The sequence below is a fragment of the Monopterus albus genome, unplaced genomic scaffold (genome assembly GCF_001952655.1).
Source record: "Monopterus albus unplaced genomic scaffold, M_albus_1.0 scaffold20.1, whole genome shotgun sequence".
In the NCBI taxonomy this organism is placed as follows: domain Eukaryota; kingdom Metazoa; phylum Chordata; class Actinopteri; order Synbranchiformes; family Synbranchidae; genus Monopterus; species Monopterus albus.
Window position 1 is genome coordinate 2,008,097 of NW_018127900.1, and position 14,902 is coordinate 2,022,998.

The window sequence follows — 14,902 nt, forward strand, 5'->3', positions numbered from 1 at the left end:
TTATGATATTATGACGTTTGGCTGTGACAAGCCAATGTGAGTTCATTAGAATATCTTTCATGGAGAGCCGGTGGCCTTTAGCACTGCCAGGCCACTATCTCATCACATTAATCTTCAATTAATTGATGCAGCTGCTGATGGCATTTAATGTATTTTTCTTTCTGAAAAATTTGCTCATGCTGCTTTTTGGGAACTTTGATTAAGTGTGATGCTCTTCCATTTGGTTTAATTTATTCTATCTGAGTCCAAGTTCACAGAGTCTCGACCATATAAAAGATTAATTTTCAAGAGCGCAGTTTGTATTAGAAGATACAGACATAAAATCAACACATTCTCAGTTTGAAATTATTGCCCAGTCCATAAAATATATACAGACACACCACCATTAAGTGCAAAGTGTTTACTTATCACAAGTTATTTTCCAATAGTTTGTGTACACACACAAAACAAAATGTCAATGACAGCTTTTTCAGATATTCCATTCATCTTTGAAACTGATTCTTGCTTGTCTCTGTGTCCAGTAAGAATAAAGAGGTGGAGTTCCAACTGTGGTACCTCCAGTCTGAATGCGAAGAGCGGCTGCGTGTATCAAAGAAATGTTTTTTTTTCTTTTGCTCTCCAGTGTAAGGTCCTCACTCTTTTACTGAGCCAAAATGGGCTATGAAAATGTGTGCACTATATGTACAATTTTTGCTATCTGTTTTCTGTATTTTTCTGTTTTGGCCTCCTAAAGCACTTTGTAATCTTGGATAAGTGCTATAGAAATATACAATATTACCATTATAATTTAATTATAAATGACTTACTGGCCTAAGGAACAACAACTTTCCTTTTGGGAACACCCAAATTGACTGCAGAATTAGCCTGGCTGACATCATATGAGGAAAGGAGAGGGGATATTTCTTCACACTGTGTTACGGTGAGCAGAGCACCCTACGTGTCATACCCACCAGCCTCCCCACAGAAATGCATAGAAAAACACCGTGATGACGGGACAGAGTGAAGAGCCAGTCACGCATTGATTCAGCCCCATGCCTCCCGTCTGCTAAAGCACAACTAGGTATTTGGTTTACGCCATTTATCTTCTCCACCTTCCCTTCTCACAGTACAGCCCATTCTGTTGACTGAAACATACTTGTCATCATTACAAACACTATACTGTTGTTATATATAAATAACTCATCCTGCTATGCCCTGTTGAAAAACACATACCTTGAGGGAATGAAAGCCTCGTCCAACAAAATATCAAAAATATCATCTCTTTAAATCTTAAAGTCTCTGTAGAAAAATGCATGAAATATATAGATATCAAACATGTACATGTATATTTGTATACAAAAAAAATTTGATGCAAATTATTACTTCTTCAAGGTTCCTTTAAAGCTGTAACTATGCCACACTGTCTGTACCTCTGCATGTTATTGTAAAAAAAAAACATAGCTTGTATGGCACCAGTTGAGCACATAGAGTTTGATGTACAATGAACATGATGTCTGGACACAGATCAGTAACCGCATCATTCATTGCCTCTTTACCTTTGATGATAGGATCTCAGCAGCAATATAATCTTTAAGCCAACTATTTATGTAACAAAAATATCACTTCCACAGCTAAAAAAAATCCCTGTCTGTATGCAATTGCATACAGTGCCTGCCCTTGCTGTGTCCTCAGTTTCACAGGAACATGTGCCTGCAGGTTTTTAGTGCTCAAAAGTCACAGTATGAATTTGTCTAGAAGATCTTGTCTGCTGTTGGTTGAGAGCCAGCTGTAAAAAAAAAGGGTTGATGCTTGGCCTCAGCTCTGGATCCTCACTCCCTGATCAACCAGGGTCGATGAAACAAGCATCCCTTTTACTCTTATCTCAAGCATCTCAGCGGGCCCTGCAGAGGAAAAAGAAGAAACACATTAGTGTGAATATCTGATTGCACAGAGGAGAGCCACCTGAAAGAGCAATCATAATACCAACAGTCGTTTTCCACAGAGCAAAATGAAAATACACCAAGGTATCATTGCCAACTCACAAGCACCCAGACACACAGACACAAGTGATCAAAGTTAATAGGACTCAACTGTCTGGCACATTTTTCTCCGTGGATTAAAACACCTTTCCTTTTGTGAAAAGGCAGTTGCCTGGCCAAAAGTTTCTTCTTATATAGCTGTTATTTTTATGTTTTTCTCATCACACAAATGTGATTCTCTTGTTGAGATATTGTTTACTTTTCCTGAGTGAGGTGCAGCTGATGCCTGTAACTTTTAACAAACTCCAAACCAGCGTAAAATCCTCAGATTAAGTTTGCTTCACCACCAAAGCTCTCTATGTGGCACAAAGCTATTTCACACCCTTTGACCCTTTCCCCACACATGGCTGCATGTATTCTGCACTCTCATGCACCTTTAAACACATGTACCCATAACATTAAAGCATGAGTGTGCACACATTTTGTTAAGGAAAGACACACAAACATATGCCCGCTCAGTTTCCCACATCATGACTGATTCACAGATAAAGAAGATGAGCCAAAATTTATGTCTAATGTGCACCAGATTTGCTTTTTGAATGTTCTGATGTTTGATGATAAAAGTCCTGTATATCTTGTATTCTAATAAACTTTGCATACAGTCTCTCTATTAACAATCTAATGCTTCTGGCATGCAACACCACAGTTATTTGGCTTTCATTAAGTTTAATGCGTTCCTCACAACATTTTTCCTTTCAGTGTTCATAATGCAATGTCATCAACTGAAGGAAACAAAAATTTAAGTAAATGATGCATGCAGAATGGGAACGAAAAAACAGACAAATGTGTTTCTTGGCATCACCACCAATAACCAGCCAGGAAAAACAACAGTTAATTAATATTCACTGGCAAACTGTGTCTGACTCTGACACATTTATTGAGTTTTATTGCACACTATGCACTTGCCAGATTGGAACATGGGATGAAGATAATACAGTCAGCAGTAGCACTATAAGCACACAAATGACTACTGTATTATAAGACAACAAGCTAGAGTAACACTTTTACATTTGCAAACAGAACTATCAATTTTACTTTCAGCTCTGTGAGACTTTGCATTAGTTTTGAAAGCATCAGATTTACTCATTTACCTGATAAAATGAGGTGTCACGCTACTGACGTCAGGACGATGTAGGGTTGAAAATGAAAGCACACACCCTTTAAATGGAGGAGCTACTGTACACAGTCATTTGTTAGTGCATGCATAACAACAAGGAGTGGATTTCTTCATCCCTGTAAAGTCTTTTATAATAATACTAAGGCACTGAAAGGAGAGAAGGATGCAGAGGCTGCTGTAGAAAAGGTCAGTGAACTTTTTGATTAAACATTCAAATCGAAATGCTACCAGTGGTGTTTGCTGTACAAAGTGTCAGATGTGTTTTAATAATAGCTGGCCTGCCCACATTTAGATACAGATATATGTACCCAGAGAGATTGTGATGCATACAGCTGCTGCTGAGTGGGAGTGAAGCATTATCATCCAAAGGAGCGATGAAGAAAGAAATGAAGACAGAGTGTGTGAGAGAGAGAGAGGGAGAGAAAGGTGGGCTATGAACTAGAGCTGTGAGCTGTAGGGAGTAGGTCAGCGCAGTTGAGTCAGTCGTGAATCATGATGGAGGTGGTGAAGATCCACCTCCTCCCTGCCCATTACAACTTCATCCTCTAGGCCGGAGCGCTGGAGCTCAGATACTCGTTACAAAAACAGTAAAAAAAAAAAAAATAAATAAACAAAAACACTCCTACACCCATAGTCAGGGGAGCAGTGGTTTCTGTGTTACAGGAATGGTCTGATTACAAATCATGGGTGTATTAAACAATGAGTGACAAATCCAAACATGAGAGGGTCCATTTTTGCAGCAAAGGTTGGTCAGCCACTGCAAATGTCACATCTCCCACTAGAAGGTTGAAGTGACTGATGTAAAATAATAACCATAATATATAATTAGATAGATACAGTTTGACAGCCTACTGTAAGATATGGTAGAGATTAAAAGAAGGGTGACTCGATATCATGTACAGTACGGTTCAAATGTACAACACCCATTGCAAACAAGGCTGAGTGTCAAACCTCAATACTTATTTGAATGAAATATGTTTGAAGCACCAAACATTTAAGCATGTCTGTGTACCAAAAAGCTGGTAATATCTCATCTGGTAAGATTTGTAATATATTAAGTAATATAAATAATTTGTTATTTAGGCAAATATGACCTACAATTGCTTGTGTTTAGACAATATTTAATATTTGAGAGCTTCTTTTGTTAAATTAATAACGTTTTTGTAGCAGAAAATATATATTTATGTGATGTTTTCAAAAAAAATGTTTTGTTTGCTAGTGGTAGTGCTTGAAGTGGGCCAGTATTCACCAGTACATACACAATAACGACACTTCTACATATGAGCTGCATGTATTGATGACATAGCTGCTTTCCATTCTGAAGCACACAAATCTGCTCAGTGTGTTTGTGTGACCTGCTGCCACACTCATTAGGATCCATGAACACAAGGTAAATACTGCTACTGTTTTACACTGAGAGCAACGATCTTGAGGAGACACATGCATCCTCATATGCTCTTATAGAGCAGCAAGCACAGTACAGCAGAAACAACATCAGCATCCACTGCACTGCTGTTTCTCTTTCACCGCCTCCCTCACTGCCTGTCTCCATCACACACGCTTTCTTTTCCCTGTCTCTTTCTCTCTGTCTAACATGTTTTCTCTCTCCTCCTGTGTCCTTACCCCACCCTCTAACCCCTGTTCTCATTTTTCTCATGGCTGAATATCCACTGGTTCCTAATCCAGATGCAGATTTTACATTGTCAGGCCAGCAAGGTCATGCTTTGGGTTCAGTCACCAGTATGTGCAATTTCCTACCCTGAATTTCTCAGCCTTAACCTTCAAGCGTTCCACCTGCACAACGCCAAATGCGCAAAAGATATATACATATATATAGAATATGATATATATACATACATAGTATACTGTTTATAAAACAGCCTGCCCCCTCAGTGCGTACACACACACACACACACACACACACTTTTCCCCTTCCTTCCTTTCTCTCCCTCTCTTTATTTATCATAAAAAATAAGTGCAGCAGCAGTTCAGAGCTTAGTCAAGGCTAATGCTGATACAAAGGCTGTCTGAAGCACTGCTGCTATCTCCTGTGGTCTAATCCGGCTAATTAAGGGCACCGCCGTGAGGAAGGTGCTACTATTCTCATTCAACTCCAAGGTATGTTGTCTCCACAAATCTGCCAAACTGACATGCTTTTACACACACCTATACATAAACACACATGTGCAGACACGCATGCACTTAAATATTCCTTGGTAATCAATTTCAGACATATTTAAAACTTCAGCCACATGCACGCATAGTTTAGATACACACAGTTCACATACTGTAAACACAGGGAACACAAGATATATTAAATAAGCTTCATATTAAAAGTGAATAATGGAGGACTGCTGTAAGTGTTTTTATTCCCTTCGAGTCCAGCAGGCTTCTGCCTGGTTCTCTCTACTCTAGAGCATAACTGATTTGCTTACTATCCATTTAGTCTCATAGATATCACAGGAAGTGATAGTTCTGGTCTACACAAAGGGAAATTCAGTTGGTAAACAGGAATTTCTTAGAAAATAAGCCATGGGGTAAAGACAAATCAAAATGGCAGTTTTGTCTTAAAACACCTTTCTCTCTTCCACAGCCCACCACATAACTCTCATCTCATTTTGTCTCCCTTCTTTCACTCTTACAGTCTGACGTGCCAACAAACTGGGACTTGTAGGAACACGAGGTGATGAAGGGGGAGAAAAGGTATGAACCCACGTGTCTATCGCTCAAATCTTATCGTTAATCTAGGCAGCTTGTGCGAGGGTATAGGTGCCACTATTCGTCTGCAGTCAATTTATGCATTTGTGTATTGCGTAACAGCCATTATTCTGGTATATGTTGTGAGTTGGTAAGCTATTTGGGTGTCAGAGTATGAGAAGATCTTTAGGGCTTTGGATGAAATCTGAGGGAAGCAGGTTTTCTTGTTTCATCCAGAAGGTCATGAATTAATAAGAACCCCTCTCTGAAAGAACTTCCTGAGTTTGAGACTTGTTAGTACAAAGAACTTCCAGAAAGACACAGATACAATTTAGTTTTAGTGTTGTCAGCAGAATCAGAGCGTTGTCAGAGAATTTTCAAGTCCTTCTACATTTTTTAGTCAATGTTCACTGCCTACAAACATGCACACATTTGCCTAAACATGCACCCACAAATGTACACACACATGAGCATGCATAAACAAACAAACTTTATGCAGACAGACTCAAAGGTATGCATGAGTGCATGCATGCAATTGCTTTTTTTTCCTCTTCCTGACAATCACAGTCATACATACACAAACACTCACCGCTTCTTCCTGATCACTCAGTGTGTACGCCTTAGCACACGTGGCGATGCCTTTCTCTCTATTCCACTCATTTTATCCATCCTTTTGTTTTCCATTTCCCAACCCTTCATCTCTCTGTTTGGATAATCCAAGGATCAACTGGAGTAGAAAGTGCTCATAAAGTAGGAAACACTATGAATGATTCAAGAATTGTTACGTTAGACATACCAAAGGATTCGGCGTCAAACAGTGGTGGTAGTTGATTTGCGTAGGATTGTTTTTGGGGGTTTGAGGGAAGGCAAGTGAGGAGGCACACAAGGTAGAGGAATGTTTGCTGTTGGTGGGAAACTGCGGCTGACCGAGAGGCTGCCATTTTCCAACATTAGATCATGAGCAAGAGCATGGGATGCAGGAGGGGAGGAGGAAGAGCAGCAATGCACAGGACTGAGTCTCAGGTCATTCAACTCAGCCTGCAATTGTAGTTCTATGTTGTCTACATCGTACTGGAGGTCACAGTCTGGACAGTAGCCATGGTACTGGACCTTCTCACTGAAACGGACACGCTCCCTCTCACGAGGCTCCCTGCTAGAGGCCTTGGGACATTTGCTCTTTTCATGACGGAGTAGCGGCATAGGTCTGGGCAATGTAGGAACAAGCCCCGACTCAGGGATCCCGCTGTCACTAGAAATGAAGCAAGGTGTGGAGGAGAATAAATCCCTGTTTGCTCTCAGTGGGAAAATCCCGCCATTCCTCAGCAGAGACCCGTTAGCCTTGGATATACTCCCTGATAACACTAATGTCGGATGAGGCAGATTCTTATTGTTGTGATCCTCGGCTCTTAGCGGGGTAAGTCTTGGTGGTGGTAGGGGTGGGTGGGGTTTCTTGAGTACTGTCAGTACTGCAGGAGGGATGCCAATGACTGGGTTGATGGGCACAGGAGTTTTAAAGATGCAGTCATCAGGGAAAAGCTTCATCTTTTCCAAGCTGGAAGCGGTGGTAGTGGTGGTGGAACTCGAGCTGGAGTTGAGTGTATCTGTCTTTGAGCTGTCTGTCAGTCCATCCTCCTCTAGTTGCAGGTCACAAGTTAGGGTGTCAATCTCATGCACAACCTGGTGACAAGAAAAGGAAGTGTCACTGTCAGGAATAATAAACAATGTGGCATTATAGGAGGAAATAATAATGATGATCCACATAAGAGCTAGAAAGGCAAGAAAAGAACATGAAAAATGTTAGTCTTTATCTCCTCAAGTTCATAATTAATGATTCGCAAATCATCTTAAATAAAATTAAAATGTACACACTTTGATTTGTGAGATTAAATTTGATCAAAGATATCACTATGAAAGCCATGCCAGGGAGAAAAAATGTCACTATAACTTATGGGACCAGCCATCAGCCTGCCAGACTTTGACTTAAGTGATAAACAACAACATCCCCATGTACCATCAGAACTGAGAGAAGTAACAACGCCAAACATACCCTGTAAGCCAAGACACAACATCATTACAAATAAAAAACCAGCGTTGTGAATTGAATTAAAAAAATACTGTCTACTTTATTAGGCACACCTGTAGAATTGTATGCGATTCAGTGCAACACTTCTGCCTTAACATCTGTGTTTATGTGGCTCAAGATGTTGAAGTGTTTGGTGAAATTGTCATAAATGTATAAACTCAGTTATATGTTTATTATTGAGCTCATAGTTAAAGGTGGTGTTGTACTGGACTACATTATATTCAGAGGTGTTCCTAATAAAGTGGCTGGTGAGTGTATAGCAAAACAACACAGAGGACAAAGACAAACACAAAGATATAACAAACAAAAAAAGGGTGAAAATACATAAAAATCAGGAGACTGTCAGTGTCCTTTTGGGAACAATCAGCACAAATACTTGTATTATTCTGCAGAAAATGAGCAAGTCAGTCATTAATAAGAAACATAAAATACTGCAAAAAACAAGTACAACTCAACCGGCGAGTGAGAAAAAGAGTAAATAAATATTATGCTGAATGCTATGAGATCCATTCTACTAATAGCAGTGTCATATTTTTGAACAACGGCACAGGAAACAATTCATCAAGCAAACAGCCTTGGTGTGAAAAAAAGACAAACAAACAAATAGATGTTTTACAAAAAGCCGAAAACACATAAAATCACATCCATTCTGCAAGCCACACAATATGAGAGAGCACACAGTCTATCAGTGGCAGCGGTACAATAATGTTCCAAGTGTGCCAGGGTGGAAAATGAGACATTGGAAATGCAGTGTGACATACCCCAGTGAATATTTTATAGAAAGGAATAGGGCAAATCAAAGAACTATTTGAAACATTTGAATGAATCTGCAGTCTTGAACTATAATATTATTTAGGAATACACTACATTGTAAACCATGATTACAAAGGAAGGGCAATAAACAACACATAAACTGAAATGGCATGAATGCTCTTGTCAGTAGGAATATAAGATTTTGTCTCAGAAACCTGTCAAAACATAAGATATTTAGATCCAAAGATACTTCCTTTGTCCTGCCAGAGGAAATTTGTTTTCACAGTCTGCACAGAGAAATATTAAAGAAATGTTACAGCAGAAATTTGTTTTGCTGGCACTCTACAGATAACAAGAAAATACTAGGAACAGCTGTAAGGATGGAGCAACACAAACTGAAATCATATACACAATTCATTCATACATGTTAAAAAACACATTCTTTCAGGGCCTGATGCTTAACTGAATTTGATTCCACCCTCCAATCCATATGCACCACTGTCAAAGGCAAACAAAGGACTGACTGCACCACTGAAGACTGACATATGGTGCTGTCATTATACAAGGTAACAAGTGTAAGAGTGATTGTGAACTCCAGTCCTACAACCAGTGCTGTAGTACTCGAGTCCAGGACTTGGACTCGAGTTTGAATCGAGTCCTGATTTTCAGGAATCGTGACTTGATTTGGACTCAGATTCGAGCACTGACTTTATTTTTGCAATGGGCCATAATAATTTGGCATAAGATACTGATATTAAAACCAGTTTGCCTACACTGTGCTGTACCCAGCACACTTTCCAGCATCCTCTCCCTTTCTATAAATGATTTTTATGTATCAAAAAAGCTGATGTACACTTTTCACTTATAAGTAGCATGTGTCCGTAGACTTACAGTATGAGTGTGTTCGTTTGGCTTTTGACTCACACATATTAAGTAAAAGCTGTGCCAGTCGCATTTAATGTAGACTTTAATGACTCATACTCAGGTAATGGGGACACAACTCATACTATTCTTTGGTGACTTGGACTCAAACACTGGGGACTCGAGACACGACTACAACACCTCCTACAACATTAAAGCAAACAAAAAAGAATACTTAAGGTACTCTTAGGTGGAGCAGGGAATATATTCAAGAGCCTTTATTTAATCCAACCGGTTTCGACCTCTCCGGATATTGAGGTCAAAACCAGTTGGTTGGTGTTTTTTTTTACTGAGATACCCAGTTAAATAAAGGCTTTTGAACATTCTCCTTGCTCCACCTAAGAGTGCCTGAAGTATTTTTTTTCTTTTTCTCAAAGTTGTATGGTTCACCATCAAGAGCACCTTAAGGCTCCATGAATAAAGTTACACTCCCATATATTTATGTCTGCAGTGCTGAGACAACTCCTGCAGGATGGAAGGATTTAAACTGCCAAAGAACCATAAGCAAAAGGAATAGAATTAAAAAAGCATTTTAACAAACAGAACAGACATGGTGCTAAACTCTAGTAACTGATATTCAATAATATAGTGTCTATGTTCTTCATCTACCGTACTTTGTCCACACACATCCCATTTGGAGAGGCATTCCCTACTGCTTCTTTACTCTTGTTTGCATTACTATTGCCTGTGGGTCTAAAGAAAGTTGAGTATAAGATGAGCTGAATGCTAAAATACCTTTGAAGGCAAGGGAAGGTTCATGTATGTTCTTTTACAGCATTCATAATAATTGTGACAATGACTAGCTGAGTGACATTTTCTGTATTGCTAATGCTCACTTCAGATTACTCAGGATTCACCTACTGTAAAACACCACGGCTGTCATCTAAGGTTGGAAATGCACATCCAAACAGAGGAGCCTAATTAGAGAGAAGCAAAGAGAGAATGATGAGGAGAGAAACAGAGGAAAGGGTGAGTGAGAGGGAGAGATGAAGCCAAAAACAGAAGGGTAGGGCAGAGAAAACAGTGGAGCTAAACTCTCCATGCACTCTTTAAATTGATAATTTGTTGGGACACACACAAGAGGTGATACCAGTATCCCAGTGGGCAGGCCCTGCTGTAGGCCAGGCAACTTCAGAGACTGTGCCAAGCATCTGGGCAGGGTCCCTCCTCAGATTCAGGCTCAACTCCAGCCCTGTCTGTGAGCTCTAACAGATAACTGCATTTCAAATGGATTATACCCTAAACATGGCTTTGATTGCCACCCCCTCTGGTATCTATGTGTTCAGTGTGCGCTGTGTCAGAATAACTGATCCTCCACACAATTTCCATCAAGCCAAAGAAAGAAAGAGTGCACATCACACACACACACACACACACACACACACACACAAAATCCCAACCATAGGCAGATTACATTGTCTTCTTATTCTCATTTAACTCTGGTGCCTGCTGTGAGACACTGTAAACTGTTGAAAACAACAAAAGAAGTCTAATTCAGCTCAAGTTGCAAAAACTGAGAGTAAGGGGAGCAGAGAGGCAGAAGGAGACAGATGTTGTGTCAACTACCCACCCATAGCCAGAGGCTGGATGCAGTAGGGTCTTATTAGAATGACAGCCTGTCGTATTAGGGTGAGAGGTTCAACAAAGCAGATGCCTGGTGTGTGCCCAGTGGAAGGAAAACATAAAAGCAGGTAAGAGTGCAGACTGATTATTACAGCTGGGCAGCAAAGTGATTCAGTGATTGGCATTAGAGGAAACACAGATTTGAAGTGAGCACTGTGACATATGAATGGTGCTGCCAGACATTCTGAGCTCTTTGAGAACTTGCTGTAAATAAAAACATTAAATATCCTCATAATAATCCCTGAAATCTTCAGAGACCCCCGACTCCTATTCAGCACTCCTGTCTGCACATCGCTGAGATTTAAACATCCAATCAGACAGCTCTGAGAGTTCTGATCTTTAATAAGGACGTTAGAGAGAAGGACAAAGAAGGCAGGCAACAAGAGACAAAGACAGAATGAAGAAGAGTGGCTGCGATAAATACAGATGTGGTGAAAGACAAAAGACAAAGAGGGTTAAAAATAAAGAAACAGTGAGACACCACCAGAGATGAAAAGTGAAAGAAAAAAAACAAGTGATCTCTTACTTAGCAGGAGATAATTCACAGGAAACAACAGGCAGCATTAAGATGATGAAATGCAATGCAAAAGCACCTTCCTGGTTGAACCAGCTTGTCCATTAAATATTAATTGAGATTACATTTTTCTCACTTTCGTCAAAGCCTGTGAGTCAGGGTGAAGAAGCCTTTCTGTCATTTCACACCCCACATCCTCCTGTGCCAAATGTCTTCCATGTTGGAGATAATGATGACATACATTAGTGGGCAGGAGGGGGGGAGAACAGTCTGTATGTGTGTGTGTGTGTGTGTGTGTGTGTATGTGCGTGTGCATCATCATAGCTGTTTCCAGTGAGGTGGACGTCAGCCTCCCATCTCCTCCTAGAGACGGATGCTCCGAAAGCCCATAGCATGACACAGACATGGTGCGTATGTGCAAGGCGTTGTATGGTGTTCCCTGTTCTTTTACCTCTTTGAGCTCTTTGGCTACATCCTTGAGGTCTCCCAGGATGGTTTCCAAATTCTCCACGATTGTCTTGATCTCCTTTTTAACTTGTACTTTGGAGACAACTCCTTCAGCCTCCGCATTTGGTGTTCCTGACATTCTTCAATTTATGGCAAAACCTACTTCGTAAAGGATCTCAAGTCATAATCCTTTGGTCGCCACGTTGCCACTTTGCCAACGCATTTTTATTTAGTCCTCCGCTCCCTTTTACTTTTGCGCCTACATCACGGCCAGGACGGAGCCAAGTGGCTTCGGACAGCGTTGTACAGGCTATCTACCACTAGGCATGCGCGATAGAGCGTAACGCAAAAAATAATGGTTATGTCAAAATATTGTATCATACTGTCTGAGAAACCGTCCACAGGTTTGTGCACCTTACACGCTTGTCCGGCAACAGCCAAAAATGACTTGCCACGGATATCCTCCACGTCGAAAGAGCGCTAAATTTAACATTTTGTGGGGGGAAAATGTCCAACAGGACTGCGTTAAAATGTGTCAGCTATAGAAAATAAATTGAACAAAAAGAAAAACAGAGAGTACACCGGGAGCTATCCACACCGTTGTCCTGACGGTCGTTACTGTAGGCTGATGGTCAATAATCAATAATCCTTTAAAAATGGTCACACACTCCTTTTTCTCAGTGTGTCGCTCTGCTAGTAATACAGTCCGGCAAACCACCAGGTAACGACGCCCCAGAGGCACTGTCCACCGAAAAACACCCCGCCAGTCTCATCGTGTCTCCATCGCAGCCTCCTCGGAGAGTGTGAGCAGCCAGCGTCCAAGGCGCAGAGGATGCGCGCTCTCTCTCCCCCTCTCTCCCTCTCTCCCTCTCTCTCCCTTTACACGGCTGCCGTTAGTTTGTTCTCATTTCGTATTACTTCAGTGTTCATTATGAGAATACCACTGGGCCCCTGGTTACAGGCTAGTAAAAGGCCAGCCTCCCCCTCTAGACTATCCTAGTCCTTTTATGTCTCTTGCTTTCTTCTTCTGTCTCTTGATGGGTCTTTTGCGTCTGTTTGTATCCCACTGTAGTAATTATGGGTCTCTGTAGATGTTTTGCATCTCTTTGTGGTCATCTTATGTTAGGCATTCAGTTGTTTTGTGTGTTTGAGGTTGTCTTTTTACATCAATATTCCTCTGCGGTCATCTTGCATCTCTGCCTTCATCTTGGGTCTTTGTAGTTGTTTTGTAGATGTTTTGCAACAGAAAAATACAAGATGTCTTATTCCAATTAATATATCAACTACTAGCAGCTCTAGATGGGTCTATTATGGAAAAGGTCAGCCTGAACAAGTCTGAATATTTTTTGTTTAATCAGTAATAATAAACATCCAGATTTCTTTTGGCTCTGTAGCCAAACTTATGGACAAGTAACTGTCTCTTAGCTGTTATAAGGCTCATGATTTTTTTTTTTTTTTTTTTTTTTTTCTTTTGGCTTTTGATTCAGATTCCACCTCTGTTCTTCTCTTACTCAATTTCAGTGTAGCTTTTGACGCCACACGAGTCTACTCCGGAAAACAAATTTGGCAAATCTGGCCTGTTTAAAGATGTACTTATCTGAAAGAACACAGTGTGCTTCTTATAATAATATTAAATCAATATTTTCTGATGTGGAATACGGAGTACCTCGGGACTTTCTTCTTGGCCCTTGTTCTTCTTTCATTATAGTTCAACTCTTGGCCAAATTATATGCAGTGATGGAATTAATTTCCACTGCTACATATGCTGGAGATACTCAGCTGTCTGTACTTGTAAAAACAGGTGACCCTTCCTAAAAGATTAAACTGGGCACAATAATTCACACTTCCAGACTTGATTACTGTAATGTCTTGCTCTCTAACTAAACAAATGGTGCAGAATAGGTACTGCAATGAGAATTTTAACTAAATCCAGAACATTTGACTACATTACACAAGTGTTTGCTTCCCTTCATTGGCTCCCTATCCATCTTATAATATACTTTAATCCTAAATCAGGATGCTCAGTTTGTTTAAACCTTATATTCCATCTTGTGCACTCCACTCTCAAATTACAAAACTGCTGCCTCTCCGCAGATTTAAAAAGAAACCTGCTGACTGCTCTGATTGTGCCCCCTTCTTCTGGAATAACCTCCCTGCTGACATCCAACAGTCTAACTCTGTTAATGTTTTTAAATCGAAACTGGATATTTCTTCCACAGCTGTGAGAAGTTCCCCTGCTCCTCCCACAGCCTGAACAAGATGCTTGGCAAGTTTACTTTGACTAGCTCACACAAAACATGTCAAGAACAAGAACCTAGAGAAACTGTCAAAATCAAAGAATCTACTGGCTGCTTTGAAGTATGCTAGCACAGTTTCTGGCCTAAGAATGAAGGACTGAATTAATATGAATTCATACAACTACAGTTAATCGTTATTCATAGTATTTATACAACAGAACCCCAAAGTACTTCAAAAACCACTGTAGACTTGGGGGAATTCATGTCTATCAGAGAGTGTCGCTGACTTGTACTTGCTGAGGTTCAAGGGTTAAATATATTAGGACCTGAAAGCACTACGCATTTTGTATTCCTCATTGATTCTACCATACTTAGAGTATGGCATTGAAAACTGGGGGAATACATACATAAGCTCACTTCAACCACCATATATATTACAAAAAAGAGCGATAAGAATTGTGCATAAGATGGGGTACAGGGATCACACCAATG

At 40.3% G+C, this 14,902-nt stretch overlaps 1 protein-coding gene across 2 annotated transcripts; it reads right to left on the bottom strand.

The window, feature by feature from the left end:
* Positions 1-305: 305 nt before the first annotated feature.
* On the bottom strand, positions 306-13,016 carry prr16 (proline rich 16). Of its 2 annotated transcripts, none has more exons than XM_020593657.1 (3): positions 12,178-13,016; positions 6,629-7,509; positions 306-1,880 (listed from the first exon to the last, which is right to left on the bottom strand). In XM_020593657.1, the coding sequence occupies exons 1-2, from the start codon at positions 12,310-12,312 to the stop codon at positions 6,643-6,645; spliced, it is 1,002 nt and encodes a 333-aa protein (XP_020449313.1). In that variant the 5' UTR covers positions 12,313-13,016; the 3' UTR covers positions 306-1,880; positions 6,629-6,642. The 2 variants fall into 2 exon arrangements, 1 of the variants encoding a protein (XP_020449313.1); XR_002274417.1 differs by having other exon boundaries at positions 308-1,880; positions 6,422-7,509.
* Positions 13,017-14,902: the final 1,886 nt, after the last annotated feature.